Source organism: Mchenga conophoros, linkage group LG9 (genome assembly GCF_057382185.1).
Source record: "Mchenga conophoros isolate Kocher_MC1m ecotype Shallow Benthic linkage group LG9, M_conophoros_male_GT1.1, whole genome shotgun sequence".
NCBI classification, from domain to species: domain Eukaryota; kingdom Metazoa; phylum Chordata; class Actinopteri; order Cichliformes; family Cichlidae; genus Mchenga; species Mchenga conophoros.
In genome coordinates, this window is record NC_140534.1 from 7,472,379 (window position 1) to 7,487,342 (window position 14,964).

The 14,964-nt window shown below is 47.2% G+C and overlaps 1 protein-coding gene across 2 annotated transcripts in view; it reads right to left on the reverse strand.

Annotated features, from left to right (window-relative positions):
- Positions 1–14,964, reverse strand: part of zeb1b (zinc finger E-box binding homeobox 1b) — a 50,657-nt gene that overhangs the window by 3,816 nt on the left and 31,877 nt on the right. The window contains exons 2-7 of one of the 2 annotated variants that reach the window (XM_085286254.1): positions 12,575–12,730; positions 7,003–7,164; positions 5,908–6,110; positions 5,545–5,650; positions 3,373–5,075; positions 1,922–2,099 (exon numbers count right to left, since the gene is read on the reverse strand). In XM_085286254.1, the coding sequence (XP_085142380.1) occupies positions 1,922–2,099; positions 3,373–5,075; positions 5,545–5,650; positions 5,908–6,110; positions 7,003–7,164; positions 12,575–12,730 (2,508 nt within the window). Of the gene's footprint in view, positions 1–1,921; positions 2,103–3,372; positions 5,076–5,544; positions 5,651–5,907; positions 6,111–7,002; positions 7,165–12,574; positions 12,731–14,964 lie in introns of both variants that reach the window. The other variant, XM_085286253.1, reaches the window with a different exon arrangement.

Consider the following 14,964-nt stretch of genomic DNA (forward strand, 5'->3'; position numbering starts at 1 on the left):
ATTTATGCGAATGTGGCAGGATGAATGTTATCCCTCGGTCCAACCCACTTTCAGCCTGGCCCATTAGGGGGCGCTGGTATAAATAGTGGCCATTTGAGTGTCTCTGCATCGCTTGCCTGTGATCTCCTTTTTGGTCACCTGACTTCCTCGGTGTGGTAGAGATCGTTTGTGGGTTACTCCTCTAAAGTCTCCATCGCGGCTGGTCGTAGCTATAGAAGCCTCCTCTGAGCTATTCTGCTTACGTTCTGTGACCCGGCTTACTTGGTACGTAATCAACTTTTGTTACGCTCTCTGCCTTCTATTGTTCTTTTATAGTAATTATTTATTATGTTTCGCAGGAAGTGTGGACCTTAGTTTTGCGCCAAGCTACGCGAACTGAAGTGCTACTGTTTTGCCTTGCTGTGCTTTTACCGTCTGTTCCCGTTGTGAGAATTCTTTCCCTGCTGCTGTCAGCTTTTACAGTGGACGTCGGCGTGGACAACGGCCATATGCATGCCGGTTATCGGAGTCAGCTGGCGTGCATATTGATTGACTGTTAACTTATCGTCGTGTGGACGGCAAGTTGGAGCAGTACGGCGATTCCGTTTGCTCCAGATTTTAGAGTTTTATTCAGATTGTATGTTGTTTTATTGCTTTTTGATTTGTAGTTTGGATTTTCTGTTACACCACTGGTGGGAGGCCCTTTTTCTAGCTGTAGATCACCAGTGTGGTCCTGCAGTTGGGTTATCCCCCGGTGCTACACATTAGTTTGTTGTAATATATTGACATTTTCTTTGTTTTTTTTATTTAGATGCGGAGTGCCGACGTGGAGGAGACTAGGGTGCCTTGGTGGTGGGATCCCTTGAGTGTACACACCTGCCTTGTCTAGTTTATTAGTGTGAGTGTGTGATAGTGTGTTGCACTTGTGTTTTGGTGTGTCTTCTTTCTTTAGTTGTGTGTGGCATCCCTGCCCCTCCACTGGTAAGCCTCAGCTCTGAATACCTTTTTAAGCATATTTGTATTTGAATATTTATGATTATGTTTTTATTCGGTGTTTTAAATAATTACCAATAAATTGTCAATTTGTTTATTATTGAACCTCGTCTCTGGATTGAGTATAGCGAACCTAAGTGCCTTTTTGGTGATTTAGTGTCATTTCCAGTATTCTCTGGGTGAAATTCCCAGGGTGGCGTTGTCGTTCTTTAAAACTGAAGAGTATTTACTTTATATCCCAACCTCGTCTCGCCACAAACTTGGCGTTGTCGTTCTTTAAAACTGAAGAGTATTTACTTTATATCCCAACCTCGTCTCGCCACACAAAGAGAAAATATTAACAATAAACATTCAGGGAGCAAATCCCCCATCATGCTGTCTGAAAGGTGCCAGTGCCGGAAAGCTGAAATCAGTATCTATCATCAGTGTATCCAAGGAGAACATTTCAAAACAATACAACAAAATCACAACGATTGTGCTTCAAAACTTTCAAGAAAACTTTATCCAGGCAGGGAGCAGCTAGTTTCACCTAGCATGAGATCATTTGGAGCCGAAAACTGTGGTCCCGAGCCAGGTATCAGAGTAATAAAGAAAAAAAACATCGAAAATGCCTCTGAGAGTGTTGACCTGAGCTTGGCCACAGAATCATCATCATGGAGCAATCCAAATCACTACCAGAGCTCGCCTCTTGCTTCACATGAGAAGCTGGCAGCGCAGAGGTGGGGAGTTGGCGGAAAGAAATTCTCAGACCTCTTCTGTGCATGTTGAGTAATACCTGCTGGAATGGAGGTGTCCACCCTTCTTTATGCTGTAGCTCAAAATCCCCCTTTTGCTCGCACTCTGACTCATCTTTCCCAGGACCCAACAGAGTGAGCGATGGTGAGACAAGTTCCGGTTCTGTTTTTCTGGCTGTGTTTGTGTGAAGGCCCTGGGAAACACGAATGTTTACCTGTGTGTTCGTATTTGTGCCTCAGGAGCGAGCTGCTCTTTTGGAAGATCTTGTCGCACAGGTCGCAGGCGTACATGCCGCTATCCGTCTTCTTCATCTTCTTCCTCGGAGGGCCCGAGTCTGAGTCGTTCTGCTCCTCGACTGTGGAAACACCCTCTGAACCCGTGTCTTGCCTGTCCTCCTGGGGAATATGAGAAATTAGACACACTTGTAGGAATGCATAGTTATGCTCAATCTGTTTGACAGCAAAAGACAATTGATGACTCAGAATACCAGTAAACTATGTGTCCTTTGTGGGATGTGGTACTGAATCATCCCCTGATCATAGGTTTTTACCAATCTTTTCCTAGAAACTCTGAACCTAGCAACCTATCCACTGCTGTAGTCAAACAGGCTGCTTGGCATGGCTAAGGAGCAAATATATATGCATAGGGCTCCTTTTTACAAGACAGGTCTATGCCAATCCACTTAACACAAAAGTATAATACAACAGCGATAAATCAATGCGGCAGGCAGAGGTGCGGCGCTTAAACAGATTCCAACAGATCAATAGAAGCTTTGCAGTAAAGTGCAGCCTCATGTCCTCTGGGTGACAGCCCAGGAAGATCACTCACACACCCAGGCATCTACATCCATCATTAGAGGCCCATTAGATGTCTGCACAATGAAGAACTATTAAGGGCTATCATTTTTACAAAGAGCCCAATTTTGACATTTCTATATATGACTTATTGATTTGATTTTGGATGGTTTCAGACTATCTATCAGGTGATGGTGGTTCTGAACAACAAGCCCGTACATGGATTGAATGTTTTGACTGATTGCTCCGAAAAAGATAAAAGCCAACTTGATTCCGATGCACTTGATTCTCAAAGTTGTTCATGGATTAAACCCTCAATCCTTTATATAACTCACATAATTGAAGGCAAACATATTTTCTGATAACTCAGGAAACTAATTAAGCTCTTTTGTAAGCATTAGAATTAAAGTGTTAATTATGAAAAATATGCTTAAAGGGAGCTATTCTGCTGAATAAAGGAGTGGCACCGGGATTAATCTGAACTGTAAATCATGCAAAACTGCTCTGTGAATAAAAACAAAGAGCTGGAAATGGGTGTAATAGTTTAGCTTTTTAAGCTAGCGATTAAACGATTAAGAGATGGGAAAATATGAAGCTACCACTAGCCTCTTAGCTTAGAGTACCATAAAGCCTTGAAAGGGGCGTGACAGCTGGCCTGGCTCTATCAAAAGGTAACATAACCCTTTCTGTCTCCTTTGGCACGTAAATAAAAGGTAACAGTTAATTAGTGTGTCCTATTAGCGATGAGTCAGAACCTTTGTTTTACATATTTACATAAGCTAGCTAGCTTCATATTTAGTGTGCAAATACGAGTAGCATCATTGTATCAGCTCTGCTGCTAATAAAATGAGGGGACATAAATGGTGCACACCTTGACTCCGTTGAGGTGGATGGTTTCGTGCGTTTCGGTCCCTGCGGGGCTGTTTGCTGTAGTGGTATAGGTGTAAGCCAGCTGGGGGATCAAGATAGTCTGTTTGTTGTTGGTGGCTAGTGCTCTTAGGCATTGCATTGTGGTGACGATGTCAAGAGATTTGGCACTTGGCTGGCTGGCGTACAGTGCGGTGGGGCAGGTGCCCATGGCTGAGAGTGGCAATGCCTCTTTCTTTGTGCAAGTTAAGTTTAGGGGTTCGTCCATGTTGGCGGAGCCAGAGGAAGGGGAGGGGTAAAGGCAGGTTTTATTGGCCGCTCTCTCTGCTTCATCTCTGGCTGGCTTCGGCAGCGATAGGTCTAGGGGTCCCTCGGTGCTCTGGGTTTTCTTCGCTGGGCCAGGACCTCCGGCTGTCAGATTTAGTGGCGAAGGGGAGGCCGGCGAGCTGTGAGTGCCGTTGATCTCTGCTGGGGTAGCTTCTGTTGGGCTGTCCTGGGTCACAGGAGGAATTATAGTGGCTTTGTCCTTCCCTGGGACCAGAGACACCACGCTGTTAGATTCACAAGTGTCCTCTTCCTCTGAGGGAGGTGTTGGGGCACCCAGAGATATCTGACCCTCCTGCATTTTTTCAAACCACTTCTTTACCACAGAGACCGGGAGGCTGACCGAGTCAGAGATCTTGGCCAGCTCATCCTTGGTGGGCTCTGCGTTTAAGGCAAAGTAGGCCTTGAGCAGTGACAGCAGGTTCTTGGGCTGGCTGCAGAGACCTCCGTCTGACAGCAGGGCAGCAACAGTAGAATCGGACCTATCCAGGCCTGCGCCATTCAGTTTGAGACAATCCTTCTTGCAGTGCTTTAGGGCGTGGAGTGCATCCAGCCCACCGGGACAGTTGTCACACAGGAGACAAGTCTTAGTGGTCTTCTCCTCTTTTTCTTTTGTCTCATTGGCCCTGTTGCCTCTGATAGTCAGATCTTCTGGGAGTTTCTGGGACTTGAACGTGTTGGTGGTGGTTTGAGCTGGTGACATAGGCTCTGGCTCTTTCTTTAGATTATGGGCTGTTAGCTGACCCTGGTTGGGGTCCAAATTGTAGTTGATAATGATTTTTGCATTTCCATCCTGACCCACTATTGGCAGACTGATGGCTGAGATGAGTTGCTGTTGTGGGGTGTGAAGCGTTCCAGTGGTTAGCCCCGAGTTCACCTGGCCTTTGGCATTGTTTTCTAGCACCTGACGGATGACATTACCATCCACCGCCACTTTGAGCGCATTCTGCAGGTCTGCCAGATTGATGCTGATGGGCGATACCAGCCCCACAGTGGGTAGGACCACAGCTTGCACTGTGCCCTGCAGAGGAGCTGCAGCTCCTCCGCCGAAAACGCCGCCATTCATGGCGGTCACAGTCGGGGACGATATCACTGTTGGCTTGTACTCGTAGTCTACAGGTTCTGTCTTGATCTGGTTTAGCGGCAGCTGCTCCTGCAGGGGCTTGCTGTGCTCCAGCTTCTCCCTAATCTGAGTGCGGAGGACCGAGGGTGGTGTTGAAAGTCCTGGTGACTGACCCTGGCTCTGGGTTTTGGCGTTTCCTAGGCGCGATCTGCCGTTAACTGAGATGACGCTGATGCACTTCTTACTGCTGATGTGGGAGCTATATGAGCCCGAGTGGGAGAAGCGCTTCTTGCAGTTGGAGCACTCATAGGGTTTCTCTCCTGGATAAAACCACAATGTGTACAAGGGAGAAAAAGAAAAGGGCGGTTGGGGGCAGGAGAAACAAATTTCCATTAGTGAATGAAGCTAAATGAGCAAGCTAGGCTATGAGCAGCACGACAGGAAAAAGCTCTAATGCATTTCAATGATGCTTAAACGCTGATGTAATAGCACCAGTGGGAAATGCCCTTCTCTAATTGCTGTCCCATAATGCCAAAAGAAACATAATTATTGCACATTAAGGAAGAGCACACAATGGACTGAAACATGATGAAGGATATCTAAATATGGGGAATTGGCTGAAACAGAAATAAAACATAAATATTGCTTCAGAGGAGACTCAAACATCTGCGGCCAACAGAGGCTCGCGAGGCGTACGCCCGCCCCGCTCACGTCCAAGCACACGCCCATCCACAAACACACACACGCATACACAATACGCTGCCATGGAGACAGGGGTTGTCCACTCACCGCTGTGAATGCGTAGGTGCTCCTTCAGATGGTGCTTGTATTTAAATGCTTTGCCACATTCAGTGCACTTGAATTTACGATTGCCTCCCGACTGTGTGATGTGTCTCTGTCGGGAGAGGGGTGAGGCAGTGAGATATACAGTGGAAACGCAACCTTTGAACTGCGACTAATTCATGTCATTAATCAATGGAGGGCAAAAGTTCTTGTTTATTCATCCTGTTTGGAAGCTGCTAAGGAAACTAAGCTAAGATAAGCAGGGTCGATTTGAACAATCGCTACAGCGTTGTGCAAGCAGGTGTGCTACTGGAACAAATCATCTCTAATCGTTCTGTGAAAAAGAAATTGTCAGAAGTCAGTTTCTACCTGATCTCGTGCACTCTTGTGGACCGTCATGTGCCTCTCCAGCTGGGCGCGGTAGGCGAAGCTGTAGTTGCACTCGGGGCAGCTGAAGCTTTCCTCCGTCTTCTCGTGCCTGTACTTGATGTGCTCCTTCAGAGAGCTGTAGCGCTTGTAACCCCGTGCACAGTACGGACAGGTGAGCAGCTGAGAGAATGAATCCGGAGTTCCTAGTGGAAAAGAAGGGCAGAGAGTGAGCAGGGGAAAGAAGAAGGGGTTAAAAACTCCTGATGTTACACGTGGCCTGCCACAGTGCGACTCCTGTGCTATTTAACCAATCCCTGAGGGATCCTCCCCCACAGGTAAACAGGACACAGGTACCCAAATGGATGATTAATCATCTATCCAAATGCCTGCCTGTCTTTGTAAACAAAACATATGTATACGACCACATTTTGAGACTTCATTTGCACTTCAGAAGCACTTGCAGCTTTCACTCCCTTCATATCTCATGATCCGATGTCCTGTTGCGCATTTGAAGCATTTCAAAAAACGCCCACGCACGCGGAGAAAAGTGAGCGTGGTAAACAACAGCCTCCCGTCTGGATCCAATCTGGTTAACACAGGGTCTCAGTTGGCCAGCTCCCACACATGTAAAACATTACTTTGTTAACAGGTGATGTATTAAGTTTCCCCTGCGGGACAGGTGAGGGCCTCGAGATGGGAATGCACACACATTATCGCTCAGGTAGCTGTGAGTCAGAGCTCACACAGACGTGACAAATTTACTCAGGTGTTGCTTTTTCCTCCTCCTCTCACTATCCCTCCCTCCTTCCCTCCCTCTCACCTCCCTTTTTCTTTTTTTCCTCTCAGTGGTAGCAGGTAAAAGCCAAAAGCCCGGGAGTCATAAAGGCCCCAGTGTGCTGCACTTAACAAATAGCAGTGTGTGTAATGATGTCGGAAAGTGGCGCTAATGGGGTGGAGTTAACACCAGAGGTGATACAGTGAGCAGGTAGAGCTGTTTCCCCCCCGCCCCCCTGGGGCGAGTAATTACTGGGTGGGTTGCTGTAGCTTTGAGATCTAAGATGAAAAGTGTGTTTTAGAGCGAGCAATGCCCTGTACCATTCTCGTCGTGGATGCCGGTATCGGGAGTGCCCTGGCGCTGAGGCTCGTCGTCCGGGGCTTCTGGGTAGATGACGGCTGTGTCTCCCTGCTGGAGCATCTCCTCTACGAGGGCGTCTGTGCTCACATCATCCTCGCCATCCGAAACACAATCCTCCTTCACTGCGAGAGGACAAACATAGAGTGATTACAGCCTCAACTGCAGAAATGTTATTGATTACCTCGTTATTTTGACACCTTTTTTTCTATTGATGCACGCTGCACACATGAAACCTTAACCTTTGTATATGAGATGCAATAATCCATGGTGTCAAAAAGAGTGTCATGACTGAACTGAATCCCACAAGCCCAGAACGAGGCGTGCGGCGTTGAGGGGGAAAAACACAACATCCTGAATGCTACACTTCACAATAGGATGAGAAACTAATTAACATCAAAGGCCAGAGGCTACTGTATGAACACCATGCTCTTTGTTAGAAGTGAATGGACAGCCTCTGTTCCCTATGTTAGGTAAGGCACTTGTAGAGACTGGACTGATAATTAGGTGATGAATCTTGTCCTAATGCATTGCAGCAGACAGACATTTCACGAGACCCAGCACACACAAACACACACACACACACACACACATGGACGCACAAACACTGTGTTCTCTGAAGAGGCTTGGCCTTTAGACTGTGCTTAATATCCCAGCAAATGAGGTGCTGTATGTGGAAGCCGAGCGCCTTCCTTCTCCACATCACGTGAGCCCGACTAGCTAGTAACGAGCACTAATGACCAAGCTGCGGTTATAGGAAGTGTAACCTGAGGACAGACTTGGGGATGCATGAAAGCTTCCTTCCTTCTTTCTATCTCTGCTCTCGCAGCGCTTCCTGGAGTGGCTGCCGGAACCAGGTATAGCATGTCAGCTATTAAACACAAGCATTATTCCTCAATGGATATTATGGATATGTTAGCGTGCCTGTGTGTGTCATTACAGAGAATAATTGGAATAGTGAGCTATGAGCTAAAAGCAAAGTCTACTGCGCTGGTGTTTACCAGGCAGATGTTTTATGGCTCGATTTAAGCTCTACCCCTGCTTAGTGCAGATTTGAGGATTGTGTTTTGTGAATTGTGAGCGTGCTGAACGACGGGGCCAGCTGTTTTCTCCTCAGAGACGGGAACAGGTGTAGCACTTCATGACTCGCCGACGCACAGTGAATACCAGCGCTCTTACGCACAGCCTCACTCCGGCTTCCTCTGGCGCACCTTAACAAAGCTGTGAAACAATATGAGGGCACTCATTTGTTGCTATGGTTATTAAAGACCATTTGAAGAAAACCTCCCATCCTGGAATGAGCCCGTGGGAGATAATATGGAGAACGAGGCGGTCTGTTGATGAACGTGTGTGTGTGTGTGAAAGCACAAGCCAGCAGCAGGTGCTGAGAAAGTCTAATCGAGGAATTCTCAGCCCACACTAGGGGGCTGAAAACCCCCTGAATATCACTCAGCTTTTCTCCCATGACCTCAGCAGCAACAGTAACACCCCGTAGACATGTTTACCTCATTTTTCATAGCAGAAGAAATCATTTGGCATTTTGGGAAATGGCTTTCTGGCTAAGGGTTAGATGAGAAAATCAATATCTAGCATTTGCTCTGATGAGTTAAAAAAAACGACCGTAGCAGAGGTAAGCTGAATTAACCACCTCCCACTCATCAAAAAGCCATTCAAAAGACAACTCTGCCAAACATCTGAACCACATTCAGATTAGTTGAAAAAGTTAAAGGTGAAAAGACAGAGAGAGGGAAGAGATCCTTTTCCATCTAAATTTGGTTACAGAGTTGAATCCCATCCTTCACTGCTTAAATCCAGTGAGCGTCACCGCAGTTGATCCTAACCAGGTGGACCAGTTTATCACACAGCTAACCCAGAGAGACACACAAATCATCAGCAGTCACATTCACACTTCCGCAAAGTCCAACAAGAGAAAGCACAGCACGAATAAATAACAGAGGAACAACTGTGAGTAAGTAGCAGACACGCCTCAAGTACATACACTGTACTTGCCATATATTCACAGTATGAAATCAGCCTGGTTTAAAAGTGGCCAAGTATCCAATTCTGAGCAAGACATGTCTTGCTACAGGAAGATCAATCAATTATTTTATCTCGCACGATTCATACTGGCCAATCCAGATAAGAAGACAGGCCTGTTTTTAAAAAAACATAACACATGTGATCTAACTCCACACTGTGAAGTTACAGAAAAGGAAGCTCATTTTTAGACATGCTTTTCAATGGTTTAAAAATATACCTCTCCTACATTTCATGTTTTAAACTTATCTCATCAACACTTTTTTTTGGGTGGGTGGTAATATTTTAATTTCTCTACTGGAGCTAATGGGATCTAAACCCATCATTGGTTAAATATGGAACAGATCTGATGGGCAGATTTTATTCATTTCACTATTTCAGGGCTCGATAAAGGTCATGACGGGCTGAGCAAAATTAGCCCAGAAAGCAGCTTCCATGGACATCTGCTGCTTGGTGAGCTGCGTTTAACTGGCAGACACGAGAGTCAGTTGGAAGTGAAAGCTTCATATTTTAAAGTTATGCTGACGTGCAGAACATGTGTCACATGTAGCAAACTGATGATCCGACAGCAGATCAGCACTTTGCTACAGCAAGCTGGGTTTAGCTCCCATCTCACGCTTAAAGGCAACATCCAAACACACCTTTAGGCTACCAAAATGTTAAGCATGTGTGTGAAGTAGAGTCCCAGTTGGGGGTGCGTGTTGGAAAGGTATGACGTGTTTCTCTCGGCTCTTTGCTAGGTACAGAGCCCGGCCAGAAGGGTTCGCGGGCTTTGCCGAGGCGGCTCCGTGTTATCAGGCTGCTCCCCTGCTATGAAACATCACACATAGGCCATTTATGTTGCTGACACAGGGATGTGAATGCACCGCTGCACAAGCGAGTTACAAAACAGCTGCAGAAACTCGGCCCCCGTGAGGTTGTAGCAGGATGTTCTGTTGCAGCTCCTGTCTAAAAAACTATTTATTGCACGGTGTAACCCAACTACAGCACATCTTAGAACAAAATCACCAGACCACCCACTCTCTCCTCTTCTCTTTCCCTCGCTCCCTTCTCTGCCCACATCTCTGCAACAAGATACAATGCTGTCCCATGATGCATTTCCTGCCCTGGCCAACCTTTGCCCCTGCTGCTTCCTGTGGTCGTGCGTCCAGACCCGTCTGCCGATTCTATCTCGGCTGGGCGATGCCTATCAGCAATCGGGATTCACACAGGCACTCGTTAGAAAAGATGTTCCACTTTATCTCCTGTCAGCAGGAGAAGGGATGTGAGGTATTTCCAAGTCCACAATGATTTACTTATCCTTGGCTTAGTGATATCAAACATTTGTGCTCTGAGTCTCTACTGAGCAATCCTTCCAACCCTCGGGGGTTTCTTCCTTTCCCGTGGCTCAGTTTTAACATCACATGATGTGAGGCACACAGGAACGCACTGTAGGTGTTGATGTGCGTCCATGAAGCCACAGAGAACCACAAAATGGAGTTTCAGCAAGCATCAAATATTGTCTCTGCATATTAAGCTAACAGTGAGGAAACAGGGAAGACTGTGTTTCCCCAGCCTTTCACTGCAGCCTCGCCATATCAAAGCTCTCCAGCTCCAGCCTACCTATTCTCTGAGATGTAATCACACTCCTCGAGTCATTAAATGTAAAGCAGAGGCCCTCCCAGGTCACCGCTCTCTTTACCTTTCCCTCCTCATGACTTAGTCAGCCTGTCCTTAGAGGACAGCAGACTGCAGTTTACTGCAACAATACTGCGCTGCTCCACAATCATTTAGGAGTGAATGAGTAATGACAGCGAGCAGGGCGACCCATGATACCGTATAATCAAGAGGAATGATTCCCAAGGACAGAAATGGTGAGGGAATGGATGAGGAGGTAAAAAAAGGAAAGTAGGGACGGTGCAGAAAAACAACATTTTTTTCCAGTTTGGAGCACAGCAGTCTCTGGAGAATGGGTGTCAAGGCTTTAATTTGAAGCAAACCGGGCTCTGCTGAGGAGAAGACTAGTGGGTGGTGGTCACTTTTTCAAGGCTTGCACCAGATACTCTGTTCTCAGGAGTGCAGGAGAGATGAAGGGCCGAGAGCAAGGGTTTGTTTAAAGGACTGCGGCTTTCCCGTGTTTCATCAGTGCGATCCAGGGCGACAGCTAAGATGCTGCTTGATGTATGAGATGTGGGCTAGACAGAGCGTGTGTGTTTGTACATGACTGAAGGCAAAAGAAAATATGCCTGATCAGGCATAACTGTGGAGCACGGCCAGCTCACTGAGCTGTTTCAGTGTAACTCATGCTTTTGAAGTGTTTAATGTTCACAAGCCCGAGCCAAGACCAATGACATTATTCTTCCTCCAACTTTCCCCTGATGCGAGGAGCTACAGCTGGAGAGCAGTGATGAGAATGACAGCATCGTCTGGTGAATAGGTGGCTGCGGCGTGCACAGGTCTGTGGTGTGACTGTGCGACAAAAACTGAAGGCTGCTCACTGCAAAGGAATTAAAATACATTAAAAAATCACTGCACAGACTGAAAGTGATATGTTACTGGACATTTTCACTCTGCTAACCTGAGCTCTGGCTAAACTGAAGCCTCCTTTCTGTTTCACACATCACAGCCCAAAACGACCAAGTAGCACAACAGGCTAAAATGCTGAATATCTCATTACCTTCAGTTCTTGGCACAAGCCTGAAGCTCACAGCGCCACAAGTACGAATACAGATTTATGTGCGCATGCAGTGTGAGGTCAGCAGCACAGAGGCCTTGAGCCCAGGTTGAAACACCAACGTCCTTCAGCACCTGCAATTGTTGTTTAGTGTGGGTAGGAGGGGGGAGTGCTGTGACGTCAGCCCCTTCCTGTGGCGGTGAGCTGCCTCTGATGTCACTTCCGCGTGCTTTGAGGTAAAAAGAAGTTCACGGAGGCCCCACCAATGCCCACCAGTGCCATAAAGCATTCCACTGACTCGGTGGGCCACAAGGTTATTTTTTTTCTGCTTGAAGGTCTCTCCCTCTGTTGGCATTGTCTTTGTTTAATATCATGCTTCCTGCCATAGCTGGATGTAGTACCTGTTTCCTCACACTCTGTTTCACAATGAGACAAAGCCTGGTACTTAACTGTGTGCAGATGTCAGCGAGGCCTTTCTTAACTTAGCCTACGGTCCATTTGCTGAGGTTAAAACAACAGCAAATGCATAAACAACCCCCAAAAAACAAGAAGCTTTTTCAGAAATAAGTGTGGCACGAACGCCAGTCAGAGGAGAAATGATAAAAATATAAATGTTCTGATAGTTGTTCATCTTCAGATACTGAACAAACCAGCATTTGTCTACAGACAGGTGTAGCAAATACTAAATCATGTTACGTTCGAATCTCAAAGCAGAAAATCAGATTACGCGAGCACTCGTTTGGAGCTTTTTCCTGGTGCAAAAACATCAACTGTGTTTCAGAAAGAGGCCAAGATAGCTGGTAGGCTTGCTTCACAACAACTGACAACACACTGCACATCCTCACCTCGGTCCCAGCAGTGCTCCCTGGGGTGCTCATCTTCTGGCAGGGTGCTTTCGCAGTCGGCCCCGTCCGCCAGGCTGCCTTCCTCCTCCACGATGTGCAGCTTGTCCTCGTCGTCCGAGTCTGAGCCGGCTTCCACCACATTATTGTAGTTAGTGACTGGAAAAGAAGAAACAAGGGAAGACATCAGAATGACTGGGGTGCATGTTTTTGAGAAGCTGCTGGGGCGGTACGGAGATAATTGGAGATAAATGTTTGGTAATTGAACGGCTAACTTTGGGATCCAAACCCACAGCAGTATCACTTGTCATAGGCGGATTTTTCCTAAAACACTAATCTGTGGACTGTACGCTGAGCAGCTCCGTCTCCCGCTGTTCACCGAGTGAGCAGCAAGGCTTCAAAAAGCGACGGAGAGCAGCGGTTTACACTGTGAAAGGATGAACGTGAAGAGACCGTCGGTTGTTGTGATTTATTGTGAGTTTGTTGTGGCTGTCACAGTCTTAAAACTTCCATTATGTGCTGCTGACTGACTCCTAAGACCACAAAAAAATGTATCCACAACAATCCTAGAAGCTGCACACATTTGGCATTTGTATTTTTTTGATTAAGGTAATAAGAGGTGTGCTGTATGTGCGTTGTGTTTACGAGCGCTGAGTGTGCAAGGAGCCAGCGAGGTTAAATATATGTACTATGTCATTTAAATGTCAAAACTATTAAAGGGAATGGCTGAAGGAGGAGCAGGAGGAGGAGGGGGCAGGGAGTGGGAGCACCAGTTAAATAAACCCAACCCAATAACCCAGGCTAAATAGATTAGATGAAACTTAAAATGACCCCTACCGAGGGGGGGGGGGGGGGGGGGGTGTTGTTAAAGCCAGAGAGAATAAAACCACACGGAGTGAACGAGGGGCCGTTAAAAATAATGCCGGAGACGTTTTTGATGCTCGGTGCAGTAAAATGTGAGCGATCTGAATCCAACGGTGAAGACAAACTTCTGAACAACAGGCTCCGTGCAGCAGAGGAACAGAGAACATTCACACTTGCACACACACGCACAGGCACACTAAAGCAGTGTGTGAGATCATTAGATTTCGTGCTGAAGTGGTGTGTGTGCTGTGTGGGAGTCGGTGTGACCTGCTCGGGCTGAAGGAGCCAGGAGACATCGAGACAGCCAGCCTACAGAGAGGGTTATTACGGGGAGTAAATTTTCCTGACCGACTGTCTGTTTCACATTTGTGTGTGTGTGTGTGTGCGAGCGCTGGCTGTGTGCTCCCGTGTCTTCTTTTCATTTCCACCATCTCTCAATTCCACCTGTGCTACTTCCACCCACTCTCCGTCCATTCCTCCCCTCCTCCTCCATCCCTCTGTTCCACAGAGAGAGCTACAGATCCTCTCGGAGGCCAAATCAATTCTCCAGCGAGAGCAGCCCCATCAGCAGAGGGCCCGGGCTGCGGCGCTCAAACTAGCTCTCTGGCTACTTTATCTCACATCACACAACGCGCTCTATCACACGCACACACCACCTGCATTCACTCACAGAATATGCACTGAGTACAAAGCACCTGAACAGTTTTTTCCCTTCACTCTCCCCATCCCCACTCGCCCACCTCTTTCTGAAGTGGCTGCAAATTTGTCAGGAGGAGGCGTATCTGGGAGAATCGTGAGCCTCTGGTTCAATCAATGAGAATTGTTTCAGCGAGGTCGCTCTCCTTCTGTCTTTTGCGTCGTGCGGGTCATTTACAACTGGTTCGTATTCACTCAGTAACTGTGCAAAAGGCCGAGGGGGGCGGCGAGGGATGAAAGGCGGTTGAGGAGGGAGAGGAGCTGTTATTCTGCGAGTCGTTGCGCGGGGTCATTGCTGCTGTGCCGCAGCTGTGAAATCCAATCGGGGTTCATCAGGAGAACTATTTCACTCACAACCTCTTTCCTCTTTCTCTGAGAAAAAGAGTAGGTTCTCTTTTTCTTTATCGTGATGTGAGCGCCACACTCAAGAGATACATTCGGCAGGGTGTTGCACATCCTTTGGCTCCGCTATCCAGGATACATCCTGCAATCTATTTAAAGACCTTGACAGGCAAGAACAATTGAAGCCACAAAGCTGGGATCCCATTCAAATAAAGCTATAATTAATTAGCTTGATGTCGCGTTGCTATGTATGAACTGCTCCGCATCGGTTCTTCTTGCTTGTCTGCCTAACAATGCCAAACTCTCTCTCTGCTGTAAGAGCGACCCAGCCGGGGATTGTCCGCTCAGGGTGCAGCACTTCATTGTGAAACAGAAGCTGCTTTGGGATGAGTCTGAGAGGCTGTGGGGCCACAGCCACTCAGGTGTGGAGCTGAGGTCAGCGATTACAAAGCCAACGCGCTCCGCCAGGCAGTGTCAAAAGAAAATGATCA